The following is a 27,469-nucleotide window of genomic DNA, read 5'->3' as shown; positions in this document are numbered from 1 at the left end:
TCTGTCCCCTCTGACAGGACTGCAGCATCCGACTCCTCAGGAACTGTGTGTAGTCTGTAACCATGGAGACTCATAGGCCTGAATAGGGGTTGTATTCACAAAACGGTAACAGATTTAAACTTTTTTTTAACGTTGTTGATTTTTTACATTTTTTTTTTTTTATTGCAGAAGAAATGGATCAATAAGTATGCATACCCATCAGATGGGGAACACCAGGTGCTACAGGAGTTAATGTTGCCGAGATATGAGCTGCCTGCCGCGTCATGTACTATGGGTATTACCCAATGGTGACTGCCAGCTGTCCGTCCTGTACGGTGTCCCTGAGTCTGGGAGGAAACACCAGGTGTACCAGGTTTCAACATACGTCATTTCTGTCCCAGAGTGGCCAAGGTCAGGTATGCGGCCTCTCTCACGTGCCGTAGTGCACTCTATGTAATGCGTAATGTATGGACTGATCATCTTATTGCCTAACCCTATAACCTATAGGGACCTCATAGAAGTTTCTAGTGACTAATCGGACGGCTGACACCCCCCCCCCCTTCCATCACTTTCTCCAGGGCACGGCTGCCATCTCAGCATCTGGACGTTCCCTGCACAATCCGAGGAGTTCTATAAATATCGGCATAATAAATGACCTTAATTAAAGTAATTGCCCATTAGGGTTCTAATCCTGGAGGACACGCGCCTCTGTCCGGGACAGTACATTGGTCTTGTGTCTGAGTCACATCCAGGGCTGGGTGGCCGAGGCCTGATGGCGATGGAGTCGGAGCTGAGGTTAGGGTGATGCATACAGATCCTACTACTGATCAGGTGATGGGTCAGCAAAGGGTTTTGGGCCATCCCTTCACCCACATAGACCTCTGCATGACTAGATCTTTACCAGTCTGATCGCTTTTAAAGGGGGACTCTGGAGGGAATTATGGGAGTTCTAGGTTAGCAACAGGGAATTGTAGTATAGCTAATGGCTCCCTGTCGCTAAATTACAACCCCTATCATTCCTGACAGCTTTGGTCTGTATGGGAATGACAGGGGTTGTAGTTTCGCAATAGTTGGAGACTCCCTGCTGCTAAACTGTGGCCCTCCAGATATTTTGTCAAACCACAACTCCCAGCATGCCCACAGAGCCTTTATATTTAAGAGATGAGCGTGCTTTCCAAAAGGTTCGGCTTGTCAAGCTCGACGAGTCTTCAGCTGTTGTTAAACTACAACCCCCATCATTCACAGGCAGCCTTTATCTGTGAATGATGGGAATTCTAGGTTAGCAAAAAGGAGCCTCCATCTTGTTGCTAAACTACAACTCACATCATTACCAGACATAGTCTTTGGCTTTCTGGGAATAATGGCGTGGTGTCCCGGTACCGTATGGTATACCGTACCTTGTGTGGTGGTCCCCAAAGTCAGAGTTACTTCTTCCCAGTAGCATCCTCTTGGTGGGATAGCCCCAAGTCACCTTTTCCTTCTTTAATTTTGTGATGTTTATGTGTGTATGTTTAATTGTGAATAAAGTGTCGCAGGACCTTAGGTCACATGACTAATGTTAATTATCTTAGGGTAAGTTAAAGGACCTTCCTAGGTCACATGGGTGGTCACATGTTTAGACCATAATTCCTAGTGTAAAGTGAATGACAGATGGTATGGACCAATGAGCTGAAGGCCAGCCCCTGCCCATATAAGGGAGCTGCCAGCCAATCCTCGCTCTCTTGGGTTCCGGACTAGCAGAGAGAAGAGATCCGCGCAACTTTCACAGACAAGACCAGGCCGAAGCCTGATAATACCGCAACTTACCAAACCGTGAGTTATAATACAACTCCCTGCTAAAGTCTGCTGACTGCTGGACCTAAACTCAATCCCCTAAATCCAGGGGAACAGCGCATATAAATATCCTGAGCTTGAAACCTGCAGTAAACGTTCCGACAGTGTTCTGAAACCTCCGGTTGTGGACAATCATTTATTATTCCTCCCTATTGCTCTTGGGACGGGTGGCGATAGGACAAGCATATACAGAGGAGCCCTCACCCTGGCGTCACGACAGTTAAGGGTTAAACCAGCACCCTTTCATCACTGCACCAGCTACACCCCATATACCCTACACCCCACAAGCTTACCACATAGAGAGTTGTAGTTTAGAAACAACGAGCTTCTAGCAACTAGTAGTTTAGCTGAAGGCACCCTGTCGGGAATAATGGGGGTTGAGGTTTAGCAACAACTGGAGGCTCGCTGTTGGGAATGATGGGGGTTGTAGTTTAGCAACAGCTGGAGTCTCGCTGTTGGGAATGATGGGGCTTGTAGTTTAGCAACAGCTGAAGTCTCGCTGTTGGGAATGATGAGGGTTGTAGTTTAGCAACAGCTGGAGTCTCGCTGTTGGGAATGATGGGGGGTTGTAGTGTAGCAACAGCTTTAGGCTCCCTGCTGCTAAACTATGGCCCTCCAGATGTTGCAAAACTACAACTCCCAGCATGCCAGGACAGCCTTTGTATTTAGAGATAAGTGAGCTTTCTGAAAGTTTGGCTTGCCGAGCTCAACGAGCCTCTAGCTGTTGCTAAACTACAACCCCCATCATTCCCATAGCCTTTGGCTGTCTGAGAATGGTGGGAGTTGTAGTTTAGCAACAGTGAGCCTCCAGCAAGTTGTAGTTTATTTAGAGGCTTGCTGTTGCTAAACTACAACCCCCATCATTCTCGACAGCTTTGGGGTGTCTGGGAATGATGGGGGTTGTAGTCTAACCGCAGCTGGAGACTCCCTGCTGCTGAACTGTGACCCCTTCTGATGTTGCAAAACTACAACTCCCAGCATGCCCAGACAGCCAGAGGCTGCCCGAGCATGCTGAGAGTTGTAGTTTTGCGACCGCTTGAGGCCTACCGTTTAGAGACCACTGGTGTAGTCAGAGACAGGTCCAGGGAATAATGGGAGTTGTAGTTTTGCAACAGCTTGAGGTCCATAGTTTGGAGACCACTGGTGTAGTCAGATCTAGATGGTCCATGGCATGATGAGAGTTACAGTTTTGCATTATAATAACACGAGTGGCTGTTATACGAGGACGCGCACGTGTGGCCACCAAGTTTTCAATTTCGCCACCTGAATTATATATCCTAGTTTTATTATCGGCCATCACACCACCCTTCTCCCACAAAGCACCCCCCCCCCCCCCCCCAACCCCCTCCACCATGTTCTGGAATCGCCACATCGCAACATAATTGCGGAATCGCCATTCTTGCATGTATAGAGATGACAGAAGCCGTTCCGACTTAATGACTTTTCCGTGAACATTGGTAAAATTGCGGCGTCCCATTAGTATGAAGGCCGTATGATGGTGTGACCGGCAGGCTGCGGCGCAAGTTCACTGTGTTATAAAAGACTAGTTCCAGGAACTGATGTGCAGATATTTTCAATTATTTGGTATTATTTTTGGCGCATGAGGGGAGGGGGGGGTCACATGACGGTCGATCTGACGAACAGAACTAAGTCGTAAATTAATTTGTCGGAGGTAATTATGGATCTGTATGTGAGGAAGAATCCATCATGAGTTTATTTCCATCTGTTCCTCCGGCCGGCTTGTGATGGGGATGACGGGCCGGGGCTGATGAGATAATGGCATGCGCTGTCCGCAGCCCGATAATTGGTCGTTCAGGCAGCGCTTGACCTCCTGTCGCTCGCTGGTAATTGAGCGGGGACGAGTACTCTACTAAGTGAGCGTTACAAACATGCCGCGTTCTCACCGTATAATCTGCTCCTATCACCAAGACACGAGATCACAACATAAACCAACCAGTGTTATACGTGTGTCCAATCCCTGCAGAGCGTCTCACCCTGCAGGGGAAAAAATACTTTTATATCAGTTTCTGGGAAAATTGGGCAGAAACTAACAAAGCCATAACTGTGATTGTGATGTGTGGCTGTAGGATGAGTTCACATATGGGGTCAGGATAGATAGTAGTTATACACCTCTCCTTCCAGCTCTAGCTGTATACTGCTTCTACCATCTCTATGGTTCCAGGATATAAAGTAGTTATACACCTCCCCTCTAGCTCTATTTGTATGCTGCTGCTATCTCTATGTGCTCAGGATATATAGTAGTTATACACCTCCCCCACTCCCTATCTGTATACTACTGCTATCTCTATGGGATCAGGATATATAGTAGTTATACACTCCATCATCCAGTTCTATCTGTATACTGCTGCTATCTCTATGAGATCAGGTTGTATAGTAGTTATACACCTACCCTCGCACTTTATAGAGGACAGATAAGGGGCGGTCCTGACTACAATTTTTTAAGGGAAACCACACATTAAATAGAAAAATGCGAACATTTCTAGATTTGGCAGGGAAATGCAGGCCTGCCAATGGTTGCCATATATGTAGACTGTGAATTATTTTTATCTTTATGTGGTAGGGCCTTGGGGGGTGTAGTGTAGTTGGGGTGTTGCTTCGGTATATGAGGGGTTAACTTAACCCTTGTCACTCGTGACGCCAGGGTGAGGGTTAATACGCTGAGGTGAATCTTCGGCCTATCCCCACCCTTCCCAGAAAGATAGGTGCGTGCTTAAATGAATGAAGGTCCAAATAGGGATGAACTTGAACTTGTATAAACTTTACTGAGGTACTTGCAGTACATCCAATTAACAGTAACAGTCTTAGTAATACAGTCTCTATGTAGTACGGCAGTGATTGACAGATGCCACGGACCATTAGCTTATCCAATGGCTAGCAGAATTAGGATTGATGCAGAGATCTGTCCGGATTTAGGGGTCTGTTTAGGTCCGGTGATCTTGCAGACTTAACAGGGATTGAGATAACTCACAGTTTTGTAAGATGGCCGTTGCCGCAAGGCTTAGGCCTAGTCACTGCTGACGACAGTTGCGCAGATCCTCCTCTATCAGCAGCCCACGAGGAAAGAAAAAGATTAATGGCCACCGCTCCCTTATATGGGCAGGGGCAGGGCCGTTTTGGATTGGTCCATGTCAGCTGTCACTCACCGTTACAATGCATGGTGGGCGATCACCTGACTTCCTCCAAAGGTCCTTGAACCATAAAACCATAGAGTTTTGGAACGCATCACGTGACCCGCAGGTCCTACGACACTACAACTAGGTAAGTACACTTTATTTACATATTAAATCTGAATAATTTTAACTACTACAGGGGTGACAAGGGGCCAACTATTGATGAGGACCCCACCAGTACCTAGGGACTCTGACTTTGGGGACCTCAGCACAAGGTAACGGATGCAATCCGGTCACGGGACACCACATTTATACGTTATGATCCTTGACACAATTCAGTCTTCCTGTTCTGAATTGGAAGCAGTAAAAGGATTCTTATTTGTCTTCTGCAGATACATGGTCCTAAGGGATTGGCAAAACTCAGGAAACTCTTGCTAACTTGCCAAGTTCTTCCCTGTGTATGTGCAGGGATGAGCGTACGTGGTTTGTCACATCATAAATCACATAGCAACACCTCCGCTTTGTCACCCGCCTTGACATGAGCAGGAAATGTAAAATACCACGGGCAAAATAGAAGTTAAATGAGAACTGGGACCCCAGTGCGATCTCTGGAATGGGATCCCGGCTCTCGGTGAGGAGCCGCACATGCTCCATTCAATTGTATGGGGGCGCCGAAGAGACCGGAGTACAGCACTTGGGCATCTCCGGTGCTCCCATAGAAATTAATAATCCCTCACTGAGAGCCAGGGTCTTGTTCCAGAGACCAGCTAAGGGGATAAGTTAGCTACTTATCCCTTATCCTAAGGGGATAAGTTAGTTTTGGCTGGAGTTCTCCTTTAATATCTCAGTGCTTCTTAAAAGAACCTGTTCCTCTAAGGCTCCTTTCACACTATGAAAAGGACCCGTTATAAGATCGCGGGCGATCGCAGGGTAAAATGGCCATTAGAAAAGCCCTAACTTACATTAGTAAATCCCATTATAGTCTATGGGATTGTTCTAATAACACGTTCTCGCCCGTCATTCATAACACACATTATTCTGGGACGGGAGATAGCGGGAGAAATAGTGCATGGACTATTTCTCCCGCTACTATCTCCCGTCACAAAATAACCTGCGTTATGAATGACGGGCGAGAACGGGTTAAAACGTGTATTAGAACAATCCCATAGACTATAATGGGATTTACTAATGTAAGTTAGGGCTTTTCTAATGGCCATTTTACCCCGCGATCGCCCGCGATTTTATAACGGGTGTTATATAACGGGTCCTTTTCATAGTGTGAAGGGAGCCTTAGAGTGACAGTCTCTGCCTTCTATACCAGTGGTCTCCAAATTGAGGCCCTCCAGACGTTGCAAAACTACAACTCCCAGCATGTCCGGAAAAAAATCAATTTGACTGGTTGCTATGGGCAACTGCACGACTCTTCCTCTACACAGGTTTTGATAAATCTCCCCCTATGTCTCTTTAAAAGATCAGGAGGAAAAAAAATGCAAAAAATTGGGACCCCTGCGATCTCTGTGCAGCACCTGACGTTCGTTTAGAAAGCTGGTTGCGGGCAGCAGGGGTCGTGATGTCATGGACACGCTCCTCGTGACGTCACCCCTCGCCCCCTCAATGCAAGTCTATGGGAGGGGGCGTGGAATAGACTTACATTGAGGTGGTGTGGTGTGACGTTACGAGGGGGGGGCTGTGACATCACGACCCACGCCGCTCGCTCCAAGCGTTCGGAACAAAATGAGTACCCCTTTAAGGGGTTAAAAGAGAAGAGACTATTGGGGGGGGGGGAGGTTTATCCTAACTTGTGCAGAGGAAAACCTGACTAGTTGCCCATAGCAACCAATCAGATTCCTTCTTAAATTTTTTTAAAAGGTCTCTGAAAAATTAAAGCAGTCCTCTGATTGGTTGCTATGGGCAACTGGGCAACTTTTCCTCTACACAGGTTTTGATAAATCTCCCCCTATTACTCCATAGCACAGAGCCACATAGACTCCATGGGGGGAGATTTATCAAAACCTGTCCAGAGGTTGCCGAGGTGCCCATAGCAACCAATCAGATCGCTACTTTCATTTTTCAGAGGCCTATTCAAAAATGAAAGAAGAGATCTGATTGGTTGCTACGGGCAACTGGTCAACTTTTCCTCTGCACAGGTTTTGATAAATCTCCCCCCATGTGACGTGCCCTTGATTCAATCGCTATAAGGTCAGTGGTCTCCAAAACTGTGAACCTCCAGTTGTTGCAAAACTACAACTCCCAGCATGCCCGGACAGCCGTTGGCTGTCCGGGCATGCTGGGAGTTGTAGTTTTGCAACAGCTGGAGGGCCACAGTTTGGAGACCACTGTTAATGATAATGTTCCCCTTGACTTACAGCAAGCAGAGGTCTTGAAAAAGTCTCTTAGGAAGTTGCCGAACTTTCTGTTATACTGTGACTTACACACGCAGCCACCATTACCCACGACTTATAACAACGGTTCACGTGTAACGCGTAACTCGGTCCACGGAGAACATGGAAAACCGAGGTGAGTCGGGTATAAAGAGACCTGCGATGGGAACGGCAGCAGATGGGAGAGTAAGTGTCTTAACAAACCAGCTCCACATTGGCAGTGAAGATGATGATTTACCTCAGATCATCCTCCCCGATCTCTGGGCGCTTTGCATTACATATATTATATATACCTCAGGTTTGCCATTTGAGCAGCGCTTGGCCTCAGAGCTAAGTAACGCATTTCATGCCGGAGGACGTTTCCGCTTCCATAGAATCGCGCCTGCCCACACTTTCCCCAGAAATATAGATTGGACTTGTGTGTCCCGTGTCTCCCTGGACGCACGTGCTCGGCGGGAAGTGAAACCTTGTCGAGCTCTAAGACGATCCCGGGGGACATGTCCGTCAGTGACTTCTTAAAAAGAAAACATAAAAAAAGAAAATCTGCACATCCATCATATTTCCTTGGAATTGCTGAAGAAGACTGTTTTATCCAAGTGCGATTGTTCGGCATCGGATGTGACAAAGTTTAAATCCCAAGAGTCCCCTTTGGCATCCCTTCCACTCAGGGGCGTAGCTATAGAGGTAGAAGTCGCACCGGGGCCTAAGGGGGCCCCAAAACACATCTGCCCCATAAGAGACCAGTATTTTAATTGGCATGAGGGGCGCGGTTGCAGATTTTGTATCTGGACCCAGAAGCTACAAGCTATGCCTCCGCTTCCACTGCGTTTCTATGTATCTTCATCTATGTTGCGTTGTTGTGGTGACCCACGGTGTATGGCGGAACCACAGGGTGTAGCGGTGTAGGTGGTGGGGCCAGATGGTATTAACCCCTGATGCAAGATGTTGTTAACCTCTAGTGTTCGTGACGCCAGTGTGGTTTTTGAGTACCGGAACCACACGAACGGTATCTCCGCTATTCCAATGGCTAGTTAGTGAAAGGAGAGTCCACAACCAGTTATGGTTTAACGGAGGCTTTACTGAGTTAAGACAGATGGAATGATCTTCACAGCTAGGCCAGATTCCCAGAGAAGTGGCCAGGAACCCAGAAGGACCTTGCAGCTTGCTAGGACCGATTAGACTTGTAATAGACTTTAGAGATTTGACATTAGGCTTGATTAGAGGCTGCACTTGACTATTTGTAGTGACAGCAGACATAGACTTTTGATTTACTGGAATGACTGTAGCTTTGTGGCCTTCCAGATGCAGGTCACTAGCAATGAGATCTCTGGTGGTTGCTGTGCTCAGTAGCAGGTGGTAAGAGAAGAGAGAGAATTGCAATGGCCGCCCCTTTATATAGTGGGGGGCTGGACTAAAGCCCATTGGTCAAGCTGCGGGTCATAGGTTAAGCTGGTGCTCTCTGGGTAACATCATGTGACAACATAACATGTGACATTCCACAGGTCCTTAACACCTCATACACATAGCTTTAAAGTACATAACTTTATACTGACTATACATTAGGACTTGGACTACAATCCCATTATAATAAATTACAGTATAGTAACAGCAGGGGAGACACTGCAGGAGAGCCCCCAGGGTCACTGAGGGACACAACCAGACAGGGCCTAAGTGTAGTGCAGGACCATGTCCTGTACTGGGACATTACATTGTCATAATTTGGTGCTTTTACAGTGGATATGGGGTTCTCCAGGGTGGAGCAGCTGTTGGGCACGATGGACCTTTCCAAGCCACTTACCCCCTCCATCAGTTGGCTGGACCGGGTCTGTTTGCTGTTGCTCATACCAAGTGGGCAGCCAACGTAACTACTCCTGCCCCTGGTAGTTAAAAGAAGGTTGGAAAATCTTATTATTCCATCAAGGTCAGTGTTAGGGATCTCTATGGGATCTCCTCCGCCTATACTATACCCCTGAGAGACTTAAAAGGATAGGAGTGTTATCATCTGACTTGCATTTCCGTTGCTACTCTAATGCTGGAACCTTCCTACATTCTGTTTGGGGTTGCCCTAGGGTGTTCCCCTTCTGTAGAGTGTCCAGTACATGGCTTTAGAAGTTAGGTGCCCAAGACTCTTTCCAAACCGCACCTCTCAGCTCTGAGTGACAGCTCTAGTGTCCAATCAGAAGACCAATATAGCTGTCAATAGTAGCTGATAGGAGGGACTTGAGAAGTTCTAAATACACAGAACTCTGGGCAGCTAATGCGTAATGCGTTTACTCAACACTAGCCGTAGTGGTGGCCAGGACATGAAACAACGTTTTTCTTAATCATGCAAGTTGCAAGAACAAAATGGAAAGTATTACACTCCTTTCCACTGTAGAGGGTTGTCAGTAGTTTTGATGGCTTCCTATAAAGGGGTTATTCCCAGATTTAAAAACGTATCTCCTATACACAGGATAGGTTCTGACTAACCGATCTGTAGGGGTACGTCCAATGGGACCACCACCAATCATGAGGTCAACTGTCCTTTGAACATACGAGAATGGAGCAGCAGCGCATATACTATGCCACAGCTCTATTCAATTTATATGGGACTTCCAAACACTGAAAAAGTCCTGTAGAGAGTATATGGAGTGGTGGTCAAGCATGTTCACTACCTGTTCATTTACTCAGGGACATTTGACCTCCGATCTAGTGATCAGTAGGGGTCCTAGTAATCAGATCCCCACAGATTGGCCAGTTAACTTTTAATCGATAGATAGATAGATAGATATGAGATAGATAGATAGATATGAGATAGATTGATAGATATGAGATAGATAGATAGATAGATAGATACAGTGGGGCAAAAAGTGTTTAGTCAGCCACCAATTGTGCAAGTTTTCCCACTTAAAAAGATGAGAGGCTGTAATTTTCATTATAGGTTATAACCTTAACTATGAGAGACATAATGAGAAGAAAAAAAGAAGAGATAGATATACAGACATGTACTGTAGATATGACTACACTATATTTTGGAATTAGGTGTAATTTGGATTTGCTGACCAAATTGAAAATGTCTCTGTTTTGAGATTTATTATTTCAGACTTTTGCCCTGAGACGTCTCTTCTCTTCACTATACGTGTTTCATGTACTTTCCCAAGTTGATCTGATCATCCAGAAGATCTCATGTTTATTGACGGATTATGATATTGCAGCAGGTGCAGCACTACAGAAACGCTAGGACCGCCAAACCGCAACAAATCATATCCCCGTCATAGTGGAGCAGATCTAAGGCTCTTAATGTGAGCTAGGACAGTCCATAAACGCTAGCCACATCACTGCCGTCATTCATCACAAAATCACATTTCAGTAAATTCAATTTAGGAAATTTTGCTGGAAATTTTAAATAAATGTCATAACTAGATGAGAGGAAGACTGATGTAAGGAATTACAATAACCCAAATATTGCATAATGTCAGGAATCATTTGCATATGTACCATGTTACACTAACGAGTTCCTTATTAAATCCCATATCTAGTAGTGGGTTGACCTCTTTTGGCCTTCAGGACCTCAGCAATTCCTCCTGGCCTAGATTCTACTAGGTGAGGAAATGCAGGAATATTGGTTCATGTAGACAAGATTGCTTCTTACCCATTAGATTGAAGTCCTTATACTGTATGCCCTGAACAGCCCCATCTACCTCATCCCAGAGATCTCTATAGGATTTAGATTCGGGGACTGTGAAAGCCAAGGAAGCAAGGAAAACTCCCTGTCATGTTCCTGGGACCAAACAATTACTATATGACCATTGTAGATGCAGAATTGTCCTGTTAAAAGTCTCCTTCAGCCATGATAAACAGCTACCATGAAGGGATGAACTTGGTCTGCCACAACCCAAAGATAAGCCCTTCTGTCCAAACGTCCATCCACAGGTATCAGAGGAGCCAGATCATTCCCCTTAGCATTACACCTCCTCCACCACCTGAACTGTTCACACCTGACAGAAAGGGGTCATAGATGAATTCGCAGAGAGCTGGATCCATCCATCTAGACCATGTTTTTCGACTAAGAGTTAGAGCAATCTGTCCAGGTCATATTTCTTCCCAGAGATTTGACCAGGTCATTTTGGATCCAGATCTCTGGAAAAACATGGCCCGGTCAGATGGAACCTAAGCTCTGTAAAGAAATATAGCCTGACCAAACTGATCCAGATTTGCACATAGATCTAGATCCATTTAACCGACAGAAATCTGGATGCATCTGAACACCTGATTTCTTTTACAGAGATTTGGATCCATCTGACCAGGCCATATTTCTCTACAGAGATCTGTATCCATCTGACCAAGCCATGTTTCTCTACAGAGATCTGTATCCATCTGACCAAGCCATGTTTATCTACAGAGATCTGGATCCATCTGACCAGGCCATATTTCTCTATAGAGATCTGCATCCATCTGACCAGGCCATGTTTCTCTACAGAGATCTGTATCCATCTGACCAGGCCATGTTTCTCTACAGACATCTGGATCCATCTGACCAGGCCATGTTTCTCTATAGAGATCTGGATCCATCTGACCAGGCCATGTTTCTCTATAGAGATCTGGATCCATCTGACCAGGCCATGTTTCTCTATAGAGATCTGGATCCATCTGACCAGGCCATGTTTCTCTATAGAGATCTGGATCCATCTGACCAGGCCATGTTTCTCTACAGAGATCTGTATCCATCTGACCAGGCCATGTTTCTCTACAGACATCTGGATCCATCTGACCAGGCCATGTTTCTCTATAGAGATCTGGATCCATCTGACCAGGCCATGTTTCTCTATAGAGATCTGCATCTATCTGACCCGGTCTTGTTTTTCTATAGAGATCTGCATCCATCTGACCAGGTCATGTTTCTCTACAAAGATCTGGATCCATCTGACCAGGCCATGTTTCTCCACAGAGATCTTCATCCATCTGACCAGGCCATGTTTCTCTATAGAGATCTGGATCCATCTGACCAGGCCATTTTTCTCTACAGAGATCTGGCTCCATCTGACCAGGTCACGTTTCTCTATAGAGATCTGGATCCATCTGACTATGCCATGTTTCTCCACAGAGATCTGGATCCATCTGACCAGGACATGTTTCTCTATAGAGATCTGGATCCATCTGACCAGGACATGTTTCTCTATAGAGATCTGGATCCATCTGACCAGGCCATGTTTCTCCACAGAGATCTGGATCCATCTGACCAGGCCATGTTTCCCTACAGAGATTTGGATCCATCTGACCAGACCATGTTTCTCTATAGAGATCTGGATCCATCTGACCAGGCCATGTTTCTCTATAGAGATCTGGATCCATCTGACCAGGACATGTTTCTCTATAGAGATCTGGATCCATCTGACCAGGTCATGTTTCTCTATAGAGATCTGGATCCATCTGACCAGGCCATGTTTCTCTATAGAGATCTGGATCCATCTGACCAGGCCATGTTTCTCTATAGAGATCTGGATCCATCTGACCAGGCCATGTTTCTCTATAGAGATCTGGATCCATCTGACCAGGACATGTTTCTCTATAGAGATCTGGATCCATCTGACCAGGTCATGTTTCTCTATAGAGATCTGGATCCATCTGACCAGGCCATGTTTCTCTATAGAGATCTGGATCCATCTGACCAGGCCATGTTTCTCTATAGAGATCTGGATCAATCTGACCCGGCCATGTTTCTCTATAGAGATCTGGATCTATCTGACAAGGCCATGTTTCTCTATAGAGATCTGGATCCATCTGACCAGGCCATGTTTCTCTATAGAGATCTGGATCCATCTGACCAGGCCATGTTTCTCTATAGAGATCTGGATCCATCTGACCAGACCATGTTTCTCTATAGAGATCTGGATCCATCTGACCAGGCCATGTTCCTCCACAGAGATCTGGATAAATCTGAATACCTGATGTTTAGGTGTCAAGGTTTTTCTGTCCACTGAATCATCCTCTTTCGTGGATGTTTTACCTCGATTGCACCATTCATTGTACACCCTTAACAACACTTCAGGAGAAAACCCCACAAGGTTGGCAGTAAGATCAAGGCCCCGGCTAGTCTAGCCCGGATGACCATATCTTGCGCCAAGTCCCTTTGATCCTCTCTAAGCACACGTGGGAGGACAGCTTTTCAATGCAAGTGGATATGTTTCTCCATATGTCTTTGTATATCTACAATATGTTTATGCCATTGTTGCGCTGCAGCCATGATTAAGGACTATTAGTCCAAAACACATCGGCTCTGTGATGAACCTTTGATGAAAAAACAATAAAAAACTGAGTTTTATCCATTGGAGCTTAAAGTCACTTTGCATTTTTGTCTACAAATACCCTTAAGTCTGGGGCAATTCTTTCATGCTCCCCATATACGGCAGAAACCAGATGACCAGTAATAGTGTCAGAGTTTTTCTTTATTTATATACAAGTGTATATCGAACATTTAAAGTGAATGCATTTAGGTTACTTGGACCATAGGTAACTTATCTATTACTCCCATTAAGCAGACAGTAATGAAAAGATGGCAGAGGGATACAGCCTCCAGTGATCAGGGGCTCAGGTGAAGACGTACAATCGCCTTGTACAGAACAGACTCATAAAACACAATACAGACAGGAAAAAAAACAGAAGAACAAGTTGCTATTTCTCAAGGCTGCAGGAAGGCGCTGCTAATGCCCCCACCACAAGAAACTCAAAGGGAACAATACGGCGTCAGCTTTCTATAGGAGTGTGAAGGGAACATGCAGAACTTAGTCGTGCTCTCTGCTGCCATACATCACGTACGAGGATTCCTGCAGCCGCAGGTTCCTGGAGACCATAACATCAACACTTTCTTAAAGGGAAATTTGTTTTTCCTTCTAATACAAGGCATAAAAAATTATAATTAAAGGCCAATTATGGGCCTTACATTGATATAGGGAATAAGGTTAAGATTTTGTAACAATTTTTTTTTAAAGTCACTCTCATTATGCCTCAAGACATAGCACAAGTTGTGTGTTCTCTTCATCCTGGCAGGAGCTCATGGTCGCCCCCTAATGGAGTAATGCACTTTAAAGGAGCAACCATGGGGGGGATGGGGGAAATGACAGCAGGGCTGTACTGGCACTGTGCAGGTATTGAGAGGACCATGAGGTGTAGTGGGTTAGCAGTGAGAGGACTATGAGGTGTAGTGGGTGAGTATTGAGAGGACTATACGGTATAGACAGCAGCAATGAGACGACTATGAGGCGTGGTGGGGTAGTATAGAGAGGACTATGAGGGGTAGTGGGTGAGTATTGAGAGGACTATACAGTATAGACAGGGGCAATGAGACGACTATGAGGCGTGGTGGGGTAGTATAGAGAGGACTATGAGGGGTAGTGGGTGAGTATTGAGAGGACTATACAGTATAGACAGGGGCAATGAGACGACTATGAGGCGTGGTGGGGTAGTATAGAGAGGACTATGAGGGGTAGTGGGTGAGTATTGAGAGGACTATACAGTATAGACAGGGGCAATGAGACGACTATGAGGCGTGGTGGGGTAGTATAGAGAGGACCATGAGGTGTAGTGGGTTAGCAGTGAGAGGACTATGAGGTGTAGTGGTTGGACATTGGGAGAACTGAGGTGTAGTGGGTAGATATTGAGAGGACTATGAGGTGTAGTGGGTCAGTATTGAGAGAACTGAGGTGTAGACCATGGCTACTGAGTGAACTACCAGGTGTAGTGGGTAGGTATTGAGAGGACTATAGGGTGTAATGGGTTGGTATTAAAACGTGGTGTCCCTGCATCAATGGCTGTCCTGTGGCTTCTGACTGCTTTGGGCAGCCTTGCAGCATAACTGTTGGGCCCTCTAAAAGATTGATCGTTGCATTAATTATGTTTTGCTCTTTATTAAGAAATTAATATATTTTTATAATTATGTGGTAGCCCAGTACGGGAGGTGTTACCCCGTGCTCCTGCTGTCCTGTCAGGCGGCCTCCTTCAGTGTCCCCCGGGCCCCCTGCACTTGTTTCCCCCATTGTAAATAGGTTTTACCATGTAAAGTGTTATAAAATGTAATGTTGCTTTAAGAGTTATACCATGTGATATGTCATGTGATTGTTACCCAGAAGGTACCAGGGACCAGGTGATCCCAAGAGTGACCTATGGGCTCCCTGCTAGTCTCCCCATATAAGCCCTGGGTGGAGCTTCTCTCTCTCCTATACCTTCGGGTGGTTCTATGCTAATCCATGCCCTGGCATCACGAATACAAGGGGTTAATGCCATCTGCCCCTCGGGTAAGAACATCTGCCCTGCACCACACACACCGCCACCACAATTATCTTATTGTTGTTATTCTGATATATGTTATTTATGTGTTACTGTACCCTTAAGAGAGGAGCTGAGTAAACCCCATGTGACTCTGCCTGCCCTGGGAACCCCTAAATTCTTCCCCATATAGTGTAGTGGGGGAAGGAGTTGCCCGAGTTCACAGTTGTGTTTAGTCTGAGCACCAGTGTGGTTAAGGTGTGTTGTGTGTAGAAGCCTGAAGGGAAAGCCCTGATCAAATCTACGTTATCTGGTCATTCTGCAAGGATAACCCGCACGGTGGAAGTTCATGCCCTGGCAGAGGAGGCTACTAGACCTTGACAGAACCCTAGCTATTAGGATCAATCTACCCGTATTTCAAGTCAGTATCAATTCATTTGGTGAAAGCACCACAAGTCCCAGCAAGGCAACGGGGTTCCCAAGGGGTTACCCTGCATCCTCTCACCCAGCACCAAACTGTCTGTGTATTACCATCTGCCCTCTGCTCAATAAAGACAGTTATCTGTAACCTGACCACTGGTGTGTTCCTTTACTCTCCATGTCTGGTCCAGGAGAAGCTGTCTTCAACCTCGGACCGTGTATAGGATAACGCTGCCCTGGCGTCACGAAGTGATAAAGTATTTGCCTACACCACCCGTGGTACCACAAAGGTCCATAAGAAGCATATTTTTTTAACCATCCAGACCTTTTTTTTTTGAAGACCAAAAATTTCTGAATCACACTATGTCCTTGAAACACTCAGGTGAAGAAATCCTTCCATGAAACCAGATGTGATGGCCTAAGCACCCACAGAGATGAGCCCTCATCTAGAAGGGCACGTCCTGTGCACTGGGTACAAAGTGAACGCCGGCACCCACATTGGTCTGACTTTTGCTGCTAAAAAGGGTTAACTTACTTTTTAATTTCACGTCCAGCGGTTCAATGTTACAGTGGGGAAGCACAGCCTGTACCTGCACAAGCTGCCGGAGTCGGGAGCTAATGACAGAATACAAACACAAGCCGAAACCCAATCCCCCCCGGCAGTACACACAACAAATCCGCAATCACTGGATGTACGCATCCTCCTAATTGCAATCGAGCAGCGGCTCTTGGGCGCCCGACCGCAACATTGGGATAGAGTTCCCTATTCTTGGGTGAACGCACACTCTGGAACATTTCCCAGGAATAAAAAGAGGCAGCCTGGAGCTATCAGGTGAACAGTCCGGTAATGGAGAAGAGCGCCGTGATCTGAATGTATGGGGGGGTTAAAGGGTGGAGGAGGAACGTAAAACAAGCAGAAACGTCAAGGTAGAGGCGAAGAGAACAGAAGTCCTATGGCAAAGTGTCCTGTATTGATAACACCTGGCGTAGTACAGTAGACAGCGTGCAGACACTGATCAAGCAGCGAGCAACGTGTTCTCAGAAATATTGACTGTTCCTCTCCACCAAAGATGCTTCCAAAGAACGTTCTGTTAGGAGGGACAATGATGGGTGATATTTCATCGCTTCTCAGATGTTTAGAAATTGCATCTCCACATGAATTTCTCCATGGTCTTCCCTCAAGGTGGTGACCAACCAAAATTGTACCTACAGAGAAACATCCATTAACCCAGAACCTGATAGTCTGGGAATTCCGGCATAAGGCTATAGCTGTTGCAACTGTGACAATTACTGCAGAGTCTGATTGCTGGGGAATTCTGACATGAGGCTATAGCTGTTGCAACTGTGGCAGTTAACATAGAGCCTAATGGTCGGCAAATTCCGCCATAAGGCTATAGCTGTTGCAACTGTGGAAAATAACACAGAGCCTGATGGTTGAGGAATTCTGGCATAAGGCTATAGCTGTTGCAACTGTGGCAAAGGCTGTCCGGGCATGCTGGAAATTGTAGTTTTGCAACGCATGGAGTTATGCTGGTCGGGAAACACTCGGCTATAATCTGGTTTAGCTGAAGGGTATAGTCACTTGGCTTGTTGGTGATGTCTCTACGGCAGCTCTGCTGGGAGCATGACCCTATCAACAATTTGCGTGTATACTTTATATAAATGTGTATGTATCAGAGATCCAGCTTTGATGTGTCCCGATAATGCAAGATGAATGTATAATGTTCATTACCATTGCAATTATTTTGCATGGGTTAAAGGGGTATTCCAGGAGTAACAAGCTATCAGCCATCCATAGGAATGGGGATTCCTGCTGGATATGTGGAAGTCCAACCATATCCCTATCCTTGGGGACTGGGGTGTAGAGAGAAGAGCCCTTAGCCTTTAATTGGCTGAAGCTTTACATAGTGAAGCTAAGGATTGTGGGTACAGGCAGTAAGCTCCTTGCACTTGTATTGGCTCAGTGCGTGCAGAAGACATATATGGAAAAATATACTTGCATAGCAATATTTTTACAGAAATAGACCTGAGACTGAGCTGGGGGCCTTTAAGGCAACAGCTCCCCGAACAGTGTTCAGAGTAAAAAAAAAAAAAGGTGACCCCGCTCCGGGACACCAAACATACCTTTTGTCTCATCAGAGCCTCATATTGCTGCCCTGTCACTGTGCCATTCTTTACACTGCAGCACAAGCTCAGTGGGAAGTCAAAACAAGGAAAGTCGTTTCCTATAAGTTCTGCAAATAGACTGCAAAAGCAAAAATAAAGAGCCACCGATATGGCTGTACAGGGACTGAATTCCACCATTCTGGTTTGCAAAGGGAGCGACTTCGAAAAATGGAATAGGGATTTGCAGTTTTTGATATCAGCACAGCAGAACCGCTGACCATAAGTGTGACCCTACACGTTCAATGGTATTGGCCATCCCTGCTAGTGTTTATTGCTTCACACTTGGATACCTGTGATCTGGGAGGGGCTGTACCCTCGGGCTGTCCCCATATTGGGTTAGTAGGATTTCCTTACATAAATAGGACCTAATTCTGAGTCCAGCCAAGTGAACCGGGTTACGCTCAGGTATCGTGAGGAACCCAGCCATGCAGGGCTTCTTAATCCCGTACAGTTCCGTAACCTGGCTCCGACAGTCACATATCCTGCCTTCTGCTGCCAAATATGCAGTAACTACAACACGACCAGAACACGTAACCAGCTTGTTTCAGAGACCCAGACGGAGAACAAAGGCACGAGCTGCGGAGCGTAGACAAGACGTGCCAAATCCTGGGGAAACTCATAATGTGTACAGCCAACCTGCAGAAATACAGGACGTGCATGGGATGGGGGAGTGGTACTGCCTCAACTATCTATGCAAATTCTCCCAAGAGCACGTTCACCTACAATGCATTTGGAAAGTCTTGAGACCGTTTCACATTTTTATTTTATTTTGTTATGTTGTTGAGGGGAAAAAAAAAAAACAACAACAAAAAGTTTCCCCCCATCATGCGGCACTTAAAAAGGTTATCGATCATAAGGTGACTTTTGTACTTACCTGCCAGACAGGACATGTTTAGGATGAATGGCTGTGTGGTAAGTCCCCCATAAAGTCCCAGGATCCCCTTTTTTTTTTGCAAATGTGATGTCACTTTTCTCCCTCCCACACATCCCCACCCATTGCAGCACAGCTAAGCTCCCTTCCATGCGTGCTGTGCTTTAAACTACAATTCCCTGCAGCCCTGTGGAGAATGATTAGTGATGAGCGGCAATGCCCCTATTCGAATTCGCGATATTTCGCTAATATATAGACAAATATTCGTCTTATAGTTGCAAATTTTGCGTATCCGTTATATTTGCATATGCGAATATTCGCATATTCGAGGAAGAAAACAGTGAGGGGTGGGCATATGCGAATATGCGCACATGTGGATATGCAGAAAAAAGTGAATATTCGTAATTTCGAATATATAGCGAATTTGCAATATTCGCAATAAAAATTTGAAATGCAAATATTCACGACCGACACTAAGAATGATCTCCCACCCACCCAGCGGTTGCTCCACCTATTAAAGCACAGACACGCTCCCTTTCAACACCTGACTAGTGATTTAAAGGGTACCTTTCATCAAAAAAAATCTTTTTATATATTATAGATTAATGTATGCAGAATAACTTTCCAATAGCATGTTATTAAAAAATATCCTTCTTTCTATTTAATTTTCCACTTTGAAAAAATGACCACTAGGGGTCTCCAGTCCTTTTTTTATAGATTTCAGACTCATGCAGGAGTCCTAAATCTCAGACTGCAGCCGGGACAAAGACAAACTCAGTACTGCTCCCTGCCAGGGAGTTTGTCTCTGTCCCGGCTGCAGTCTGAGATTTAGGACTCGTACATGAGTCTGAAATCTATAAAAAAAAAAAAGGACTGGTAGGGAGACCCCTAGTGGTCATTTTTTCAAATTGGAAAATTAAATAGAAAGAAGGATATTTTTTAATAACATGCTATTGGAAAGTTATTCTGCATACATTAATCTATAATATATCAAAAGATTTTTTGATGAAAGGTACCCTTTAATGTCTTGGGCCGCACTGAAATCTGGGAAAGGCTAAGACAACACTCATTTTGTATGCTGCTTAAAATTAACATTGGGGCAAAGATCACATAAGAATTGAGAGACCACCATTAAACACAGGTACAGACACTATATGATAAACTACACTAACTTTACAGCCCCTGTTGTAGCATAGTCAAATAAAAATAGATCCTGGAATACCCCTTTGCCACCATATAATGCAAACGTGAAAACAGAATTTTTACATTTTACCTATATGTCCCTCTTTATTCTCAGCAAAAGTTGGGAGGAACGATACACCACTAAGCCTCACTGTCCCTGCAATGTCCCTATGGATAACCCGAGCTAGCTCTCCCTAACAGAAACAACATGAAGACACTAGGACCCAGTGAAATAATGCTGGATAAAATCTAAAACACTGAACTGAAAGTTATCAGGACAAACAACAAGACCCGTATGGAACGGGGACAGGAACCGAAGAACTAAAGAGATACAAGAAACATGTGGGCAGAATCATACAGCATATGCTATAATCCACACAGAACTGCACAAGACAGGGATATTTTTGAGAAAGGCAAATTAATTGAAACGCCAATCATATATAGCTGGAATTATTCAAGATAGCTGATCCAGGGCAAACAGATCAGTAACACAGGAGAAGACAAAATAGCAGGAAGACTCCTGTTATTCATTAGACATACATAGACTTGCTTTAGATCCCGTACCATAACATACTGCTCCTTGGCCCCAATGTAAAATCCTTATCAGGGGGCCCCAGTTATCACACCAGCCAGCGTCCCCCAAACTATGGCTCTCCACATATCAGGGCAGACAACTAAAACCAAGAAAACAGAGAACTACAGAGATACAAGAAACACATAGGCAGCATATGTTATAATCCACACAGAACTGCACAAGCCAGGGGTTAAATGGGTACTCCCGTGGAATTATTATAATTTTTTTTAATCAACTGGTGCCAGAAACGTAAACAGATTTGTAAATTGCTTCTATTAAAAAAATCTTAATCCTTCCAGTACTTTTTAGGGGCTTTATACTACAGAGGAAATGCTTTTCTTTTTGGATTTCTCTTCTGTCACAACCCCAGTGCTTCTGCTTCTGGAACTGTCCAGAGAAGGAGAAAATCCCCATAGCAAACATATGCTGCTCTGGACAGTTCCTAAAATGGACAGCAGAGGTCAGCAGAGAGCACTGAGGTCGTAACAGAAGAGAAAACCAAAAAGAAAAGCATTTCCTCTGTAGTATACAGCCCCTTAAAAGTACTGGAAGGATTAAGATTTTTTTAATAGAAGCAATTTACAAATCTGTTTACGTTTCTGGCACCAGTTGATTAAAAAAAATAATAATAATAATTCCACGGGAGTACCCCTTTAAAATCCCTGGCTTGTGCAGTTCTGTGTGGATTATAACATATGCTGCCTATGTGTTTCTTGTATCTCTGTAGTTCTCTGGTTCTTGTCTTATATGTTTATATATTTACAAATCTGTTTAAGTTTCTGGCACCAGTTGATTAAATATATATATATATTCCACGGGAGTACCCCTTTAAAGAAAGGTTAAAGGACAACTGCAGCGCAATATACACTTATCCCCTATCTACAAGCTAGGGGATAAGTGTTTGATCGCGGGGGGTCTGACCGCTGGGACCCCCCTCGATCTCCCTAATGGGGCGCCGCCATTAGCGCTCATGGTGACGTAGCGTCGACCTAGAGGTCGACGGTGACGCCCCGTCTCCTCCCCGTCCCCATACAGTTCTATGGGGGAGACGATATGGGGGAGAGATGTATGGAGGAGGCGTGCCGGCTGCAACGTCATGCTGCGGCTGGCATGCCCCCTGCACGGGACAGCCGTGGCCCCGTACAGGAGATCACAGGGGGTCCCAGCGGTCGGACCCCCCGCGATCAAACACTTATCCCCTATCCTGTGGATAGGGGATAAGTGTTAATCACGCTGCAGATGTCCTTTAAAAAATGGGAACTTTAATCAATCCAGGGCTGGGATCAGTCAAGATATCTGATCCAGAGAAACAGATCAGTAACTGCCCCCAAACAACTAGAAGAAGGCAAAATAGCAGAAAGACTTGGTTTGGGTCACAAACCATTTATCCTATACACCCTTATCAGAGGGCCCCAGTTATAACACCACACAGTGTCCTCAAACTATGTTTCTCCAGATATCAGGACAGATGACAAGAGCCATGAAAACATACGGAACAAAAACCAAAGAACTACAAACATTCAAGAACACATGCACAGGTTACAGTATAATCCGCACAGAACTACAAATGCAAGGGATTTTTTTTTTTTTTAGTAGAAAGATTCCTGCTATTCACTAGACCAGTGGTCTCCAAACTGTGGACCTCCAGCAGTTACGGCACAGGTTTTCGTACACTTCACATTACACCACATGCTACGCTAACATTCCTCAATACATAAGTAAAATAAGTCAATAGGGCAGTGTTTCCCAACCAGTGTTTCCCAACCCTGAACAATAGGGCAGTGTTTCCCAACCAGTGTGCCTCCAGCTGTTGCAAAACTACAACTCCCAGCATGCCCGGACAGCCAACGGCTGTCCGGGCATGCTAGGAGTTGTAGTTTTGCAACAGCTGAAAATCCACAGTGTGAGACTTGATATATCAGAAGATCCTAAATTGTATCACTATGTCTTTCCTTCATACGATCCTACACAGTTTTCCATCTGGCGGTAATAGGAGTAAATAGGAGGAGTACAGAGCGGAGCGGAATATCCCGGGGTGGAGGTCATCACATGGGAACATCTGCTGCATATACAGTATGCGGAGGGAGTCTACAGACCATGAAATGCAGCGGGCCCAGGCTTCCAGGTCACGCTGAACGTTTCGGGGATTAAAGGATAACGCCCTGAACAACCTGCATCAGGTGCGGGTGCAAGGACCCTGGAGGGATACCTGCTTAGTATCTAATCCCGCTACAGACCATAAAACAACTACGCACCAGTAGTGTCTAGCAAGGTGCAATAAACTTTAAGGGGTACTCCGGTGGGAAGAAAAAAAAAGTTTTCAAATCCGCTGGTGCCAGAAAGTTATGGAAATTTGTAAATGACTTCTATATAAAAATCTTAACTCTTCCAGTACTTATCAGCTGCTGTATGCTCCAGAGGAAGTTGTGTAGTATAGACAGTGCTCTCTGCTGACACCTTTGTCCGTGTCAGGAACTGTCCAGAGCAAGAGAAAATCCCCATAGCAAATCTATCCTGCTCTGGACAGTTCCTGACACGGACAGAGGTGTCAGCAGAGAGCACTGTGGTCAGACAGGAAAGAACTACACACACATCTTCCTCTGGGGCATACAGCAGCTGATAAGTACTGGAAGGGTTAAGATTTTTATATAGAAGTAATTTACAAATCTGTAGAACTTTCTGACACACATGATGGTGTGGTTGCCCAGTATGGGAGTTGTTACCCCGTACCCTTGCTGCCCTGTCAGGCAGCCTTCCTGCAGTGTCCTTTAAACAACACAATGTAACTCCAAGTCACTGACACTTGTGTGAGATCCCACTGTCCACTCAGGAAGAACACTGATTGACAATCAATTTCACATGGAACAGACAACAGGTGGAAATTATAGGCAATTAGCAAGACACCCTCAATAAAGGAGTGGTTCTGCAGGTAGTGACAACAGACCACTTCTCAGTTCCTATGCTTCCTGGCTGATGTTTTGGTCACTTTTGAATGCTGGCGGTGCTTTCACTCTAGTGGTAGCATGAGACAGAGTCTACAACCCACACAAGTGGCTCAGGTAGTGCAGCTCATCCAGGATGGCACATCAATGTGAGCTGTGGCAAGAAGGTTTGCTGTCTGTCAGCGTAGGGTCCAGAGCATGGAGGTGCTACCAGGAGACAGGTCAGTACATCAGGAGACATGGAGGAGGCTGTAGAAGGCCAACAACCCAGCAGCAGGACCGCTACCTCTGCCTTTGTGCAAGGAGGAGCAGGAGGAGCACTGCAAAATGACCTCCAGCAGGCCACAAATGTGCATGTGTCCACTCGAACGGTCCGAAACAGACTCCATGAGGGTGGTATGAGGGCCCAACGTCCACAGGTGGGGGTTGTGCTTACAGCCCAACACCGTGCAGGATGTTTGGCATTTGCCAGAGAACACCAAGATTGGCAAATTCGCCACTGGTGCCCTGTGCTCTTCACAGATGAAAGCAGGTTCACACTGAGCACATGTGACAGACGTGACAGAGTCTGGAGACGCCGTGGAGAACGTTCTGCTGCCTGCAACATCCTCCAGCATGACCGGTTTGGCGGTGGGTCAGTAATGGTGTGGGGTGGCATTTCTTTGGGGGGGCCGCACAGCCCTCCATGTGCTTGCCAGAGGTAGCCTGACATTAGGTACCGAGATGAGATCCTCAGACCCCTTGTGAGACCATATGCTGGTGCGGTTGGCCCTGGGTTCCTCCTAATACAAGACAATGCTAGACCTCATGTGGCTGGAGTGTGTCAGCAGTTCCTACAAGAGGAAGGCATTGATGCTATGGACTGGCCGCCCGTTCCCCAGACCTGAATCCGATTGAGCACATCTGGGACATCTCGCTTCCTCCACCACAGACTGTCCAGGAGTTGGCGGATGCTTTAGTCCAGTTCTGGGAGGACATCCCTCAGGAGACCATCCTCCACCTCATCAGGATCATACCCAGGCGTTGTAGGGAGGTCATACGGCCACACACACTACTGAGCCTCATTGTGACTTGTATTAAGGACATTACATAAAGTTGGATCAGCCTGTAGTGGGGTTTTCCTCTGTGATTTTGAGGGTGACTCCATATCCAGACCTCCATGGGTTGATAAATTTGATTTCCATTGATAATTTTTGTGTGATTTTGTTGTCAGCGCATTCAACTTTGTAAAGACTAAAGTATTTCATACGATTAGTTCATTCAGATCTAGGATGTTATCATCTCAGTGTTCACTTTATTTTTTTGAGCAGTGTAGTTCCTCTAGATTCGGGTAATCGCTGTACCAGCACCTGCCCTGGGAAACTACAGGATGAATGTCATCTACACCAAAATAACAACAACAAGCTGGGTAAGCGGATGCCCCAGATTCCTACCTGCCTTCTTAATCTATACCATCACCTAAGACATTGCTCCGCTACCGGGGCTCCTCACAAAGTAAGGGGCCCCGGTAGTTTGGTCGGGGGTCTGATTCAGGAGTTTGGTCGGGGGTCTGATTCAGGAGTCTGGTGGTCAAGGGTCTGATTAAGGAGTCTGGTGGTCAGGGGTCTGATTCAGGAGTCTGCTCAGGGGTCTCATTCAGGAGTCTGGTCGGGGGTCCGATTCCGGAGTCTGGTCGGGGGTCCGATTCCGGAGTCTGGTCGGGGGTCTGATTCCGGAGTCTGGTCGGGGGTCTGATTCCGGAGTCTGGTCGGGGGTCTGATTCCGGAGTCTGGTCGGGGGTCCGATTGCGAAGTCTGGTCGGGGGTCCGATTCAGGAGTCTGGTCGGGGGTCCGATTAAGGAGTCTGGTCGGGGGTCCGATTCAAGAGTCTGGTCGGGGGTCCGATTCAGGAGTCTGGTCGGGGGTCCGATTCAGGAGTCTGGTCGGGGGTCCGATTCAGGAGTCTGGTCGGGGGTCCCATTCAGGAGTCTGGTCGGGGTCCCATTCAGGAGTCTGGTCTGGGGTCAGATTCAGGAGTCTGCTCGGGGGTCAGATTCAGGAGTCTGCTCGGGGGTCAGATTCAGGAGTCTGCTCGGGGGTCAGATTCAGGAGTCTGGTTGGGGGTCAGATTCAGGAGTCTGCTCGGGGGTCAGATTCAGGAGTCTGCTCGGGGGTCAGATTCAGGAGTCTGGTCGGGGGTCAGATTCACGAGTCTGCTCGGGGGTCAGATTCACGAGTCTGCTCGGGGGTCAGATTCAGGAGTCTGGTCGGGGGTCAGATTCAGGAGTCTGGTCGGGGGTCAGATTCAGGAGTCTTGTCGGGGGTCCGATTCAGGAGTCTGGTCGGGGGTCCGATTCAGGAGTCTGGTCGGGGGTCCGATTCAGGAGTCTGGTCGGGGGTCCGATTCAGGAGTCTGGTCGGGGGTCCGATTCAGGAGTCTGGTCGGGGGTCCGATTCAGGAGTCTGGTCGGGGGTCCGATTCAGGAGTCTGGTCGGGGGTCCGATTCAGGAGTCTGGTCGGGGGTCCGATTCAGGAGTCTGGTCGGGGGTCCGATTCAGGAGTCTGGTCGGGGGTCTGATTCAGGAGTCTGCTCGGGGGTCCGATTCAGGAGTCTGGTCAAGGGTCAGATTCCGGAGTCTGGTCAGGGGTCCGATTCAGGAGTCTGGTCAGGGGTCCGATTCAGGAGTCTGGTCAGGGGTCAGATTCAGGAGCAGAGGATAACTGAAGGACTTTTATGTCCTGGTGATTACACATTTGGAGGGTCCACATATCGTTGAATAGTTTTCTGCTGTAAACAGGATCAGGACCCTTACACAGTAGATCTGGAGCCCACGTACCTACAGCCCTTCTACGTGCAGGGCGGCAGCTGATGGGAATGGTGTTTTCTCATATCCCAAGGACGATTTTACCAAAAGACGCAGATTACCTCAAAGCAGCCTGATAGCGGGAAACTCCCACAAAACAGAAACTGAAAACTGGAAGTAGAACTAAAGGCACGAATATACTGAGCACTGCTATACCGCTTGACACCAATCCATACAGCGTCCTATGTAGGGGAGACACCTTCACAGAGATCAGTGTATGCACCATGTCCGCATAGATCTCTATAGAGAAGGCCAAGTAGGCATCTAAGCAAACCTGCATTGCTGCTGTTACTACACAACGCCACTAGGGGTGTTGTGTCTTCTGTCCTCTTCCTGCTTCCGAGACAATTGGACCTGCCAGCTCAGCCAATCATTGGCCGAGACGAGACAACAATGCAGCAGGAGCATCAAGTGCTTGTCTTGGAAGCAGGAAGAAGAGAGAAGACCGGGGGACTGGATGGAGGCGAACGGGAGCTGTGGAGGATCAGGGGAAGGTAAGTATAGCTTTTTTTCTTTTCCCTTCCATAACCCTCAACACCATTTACCTTTACCTGGCACCAATCAGATCACAGCACTCACCAAATTCCAGAACAGCGGGTTGAATATTATACAGGCCGCAGCTATCAGGAAGTTGAGTTCCGTCAGGTCCACATATTGCGACAAGTCCGCCATGACGGAGAGGTCAATCTGCAAAGAACATGTGTTGTATCATTTCAGTTCTGGTGTTGGTGTGAAATATTCATTTTGCAGTAAATCTGTTTGGGAACATCTTTTATCTACCAGCTGCTGTTGGAAAACTATGAATAAAGAACACTAAGATCTTAAAGGGGTACTCCGCTGGAAAAAAAGAAAAGAAATACATTTTAAATCAACTGGTGCCAGAAAGTAAAACAGATTTGTAAATG

The 27,469-nt window shown here is 46.3% G+C and overlaps 1 protein-coding gene across 2 annotated transcripts in view; it reads right to left on the bottom strand.

Annotated features, from left to right (window-relative positions):
* Positions 1-27,469, bottom strand: part of PEMT (phosphatidylethanolamine N-methyltransferase) — a 178,088-nt gene that overhangs the window by 96,478 nt on the left and 54,141 nt on the right. For both annotated transcript variants that reach the window (XM_056534109.1, XM_056534110.1), the window contains exon 2: positions 27,144-27,251. In XM_056534109.1, the coding sequence (XP_056390084.1) occupies positions 27,144-27,251 (108 nt within the window). The remainder of the gene's footprint in view (positions 1-27,143; positions 27,252-27,469) is intronic.

This window comes from Hyla sarda, chromosome 8, assembly GCF_029499605.1.
Source record: "Hyla sarda isolate aHylSar1 chromosome 8, aHylSar1.hap1, whole genome shotgun sequence".
Lineage (NCBI taxonomy): Eukaryota > Metazoa > Chordata > Amphibia > Anura > Hylidae > Hyla > Hyla sarda.
The sequence above is the reverse complement of the archived record's forward strand: the minus strand, read 5'-3'. Positions and strand labels throughout refer to the sequence as shown.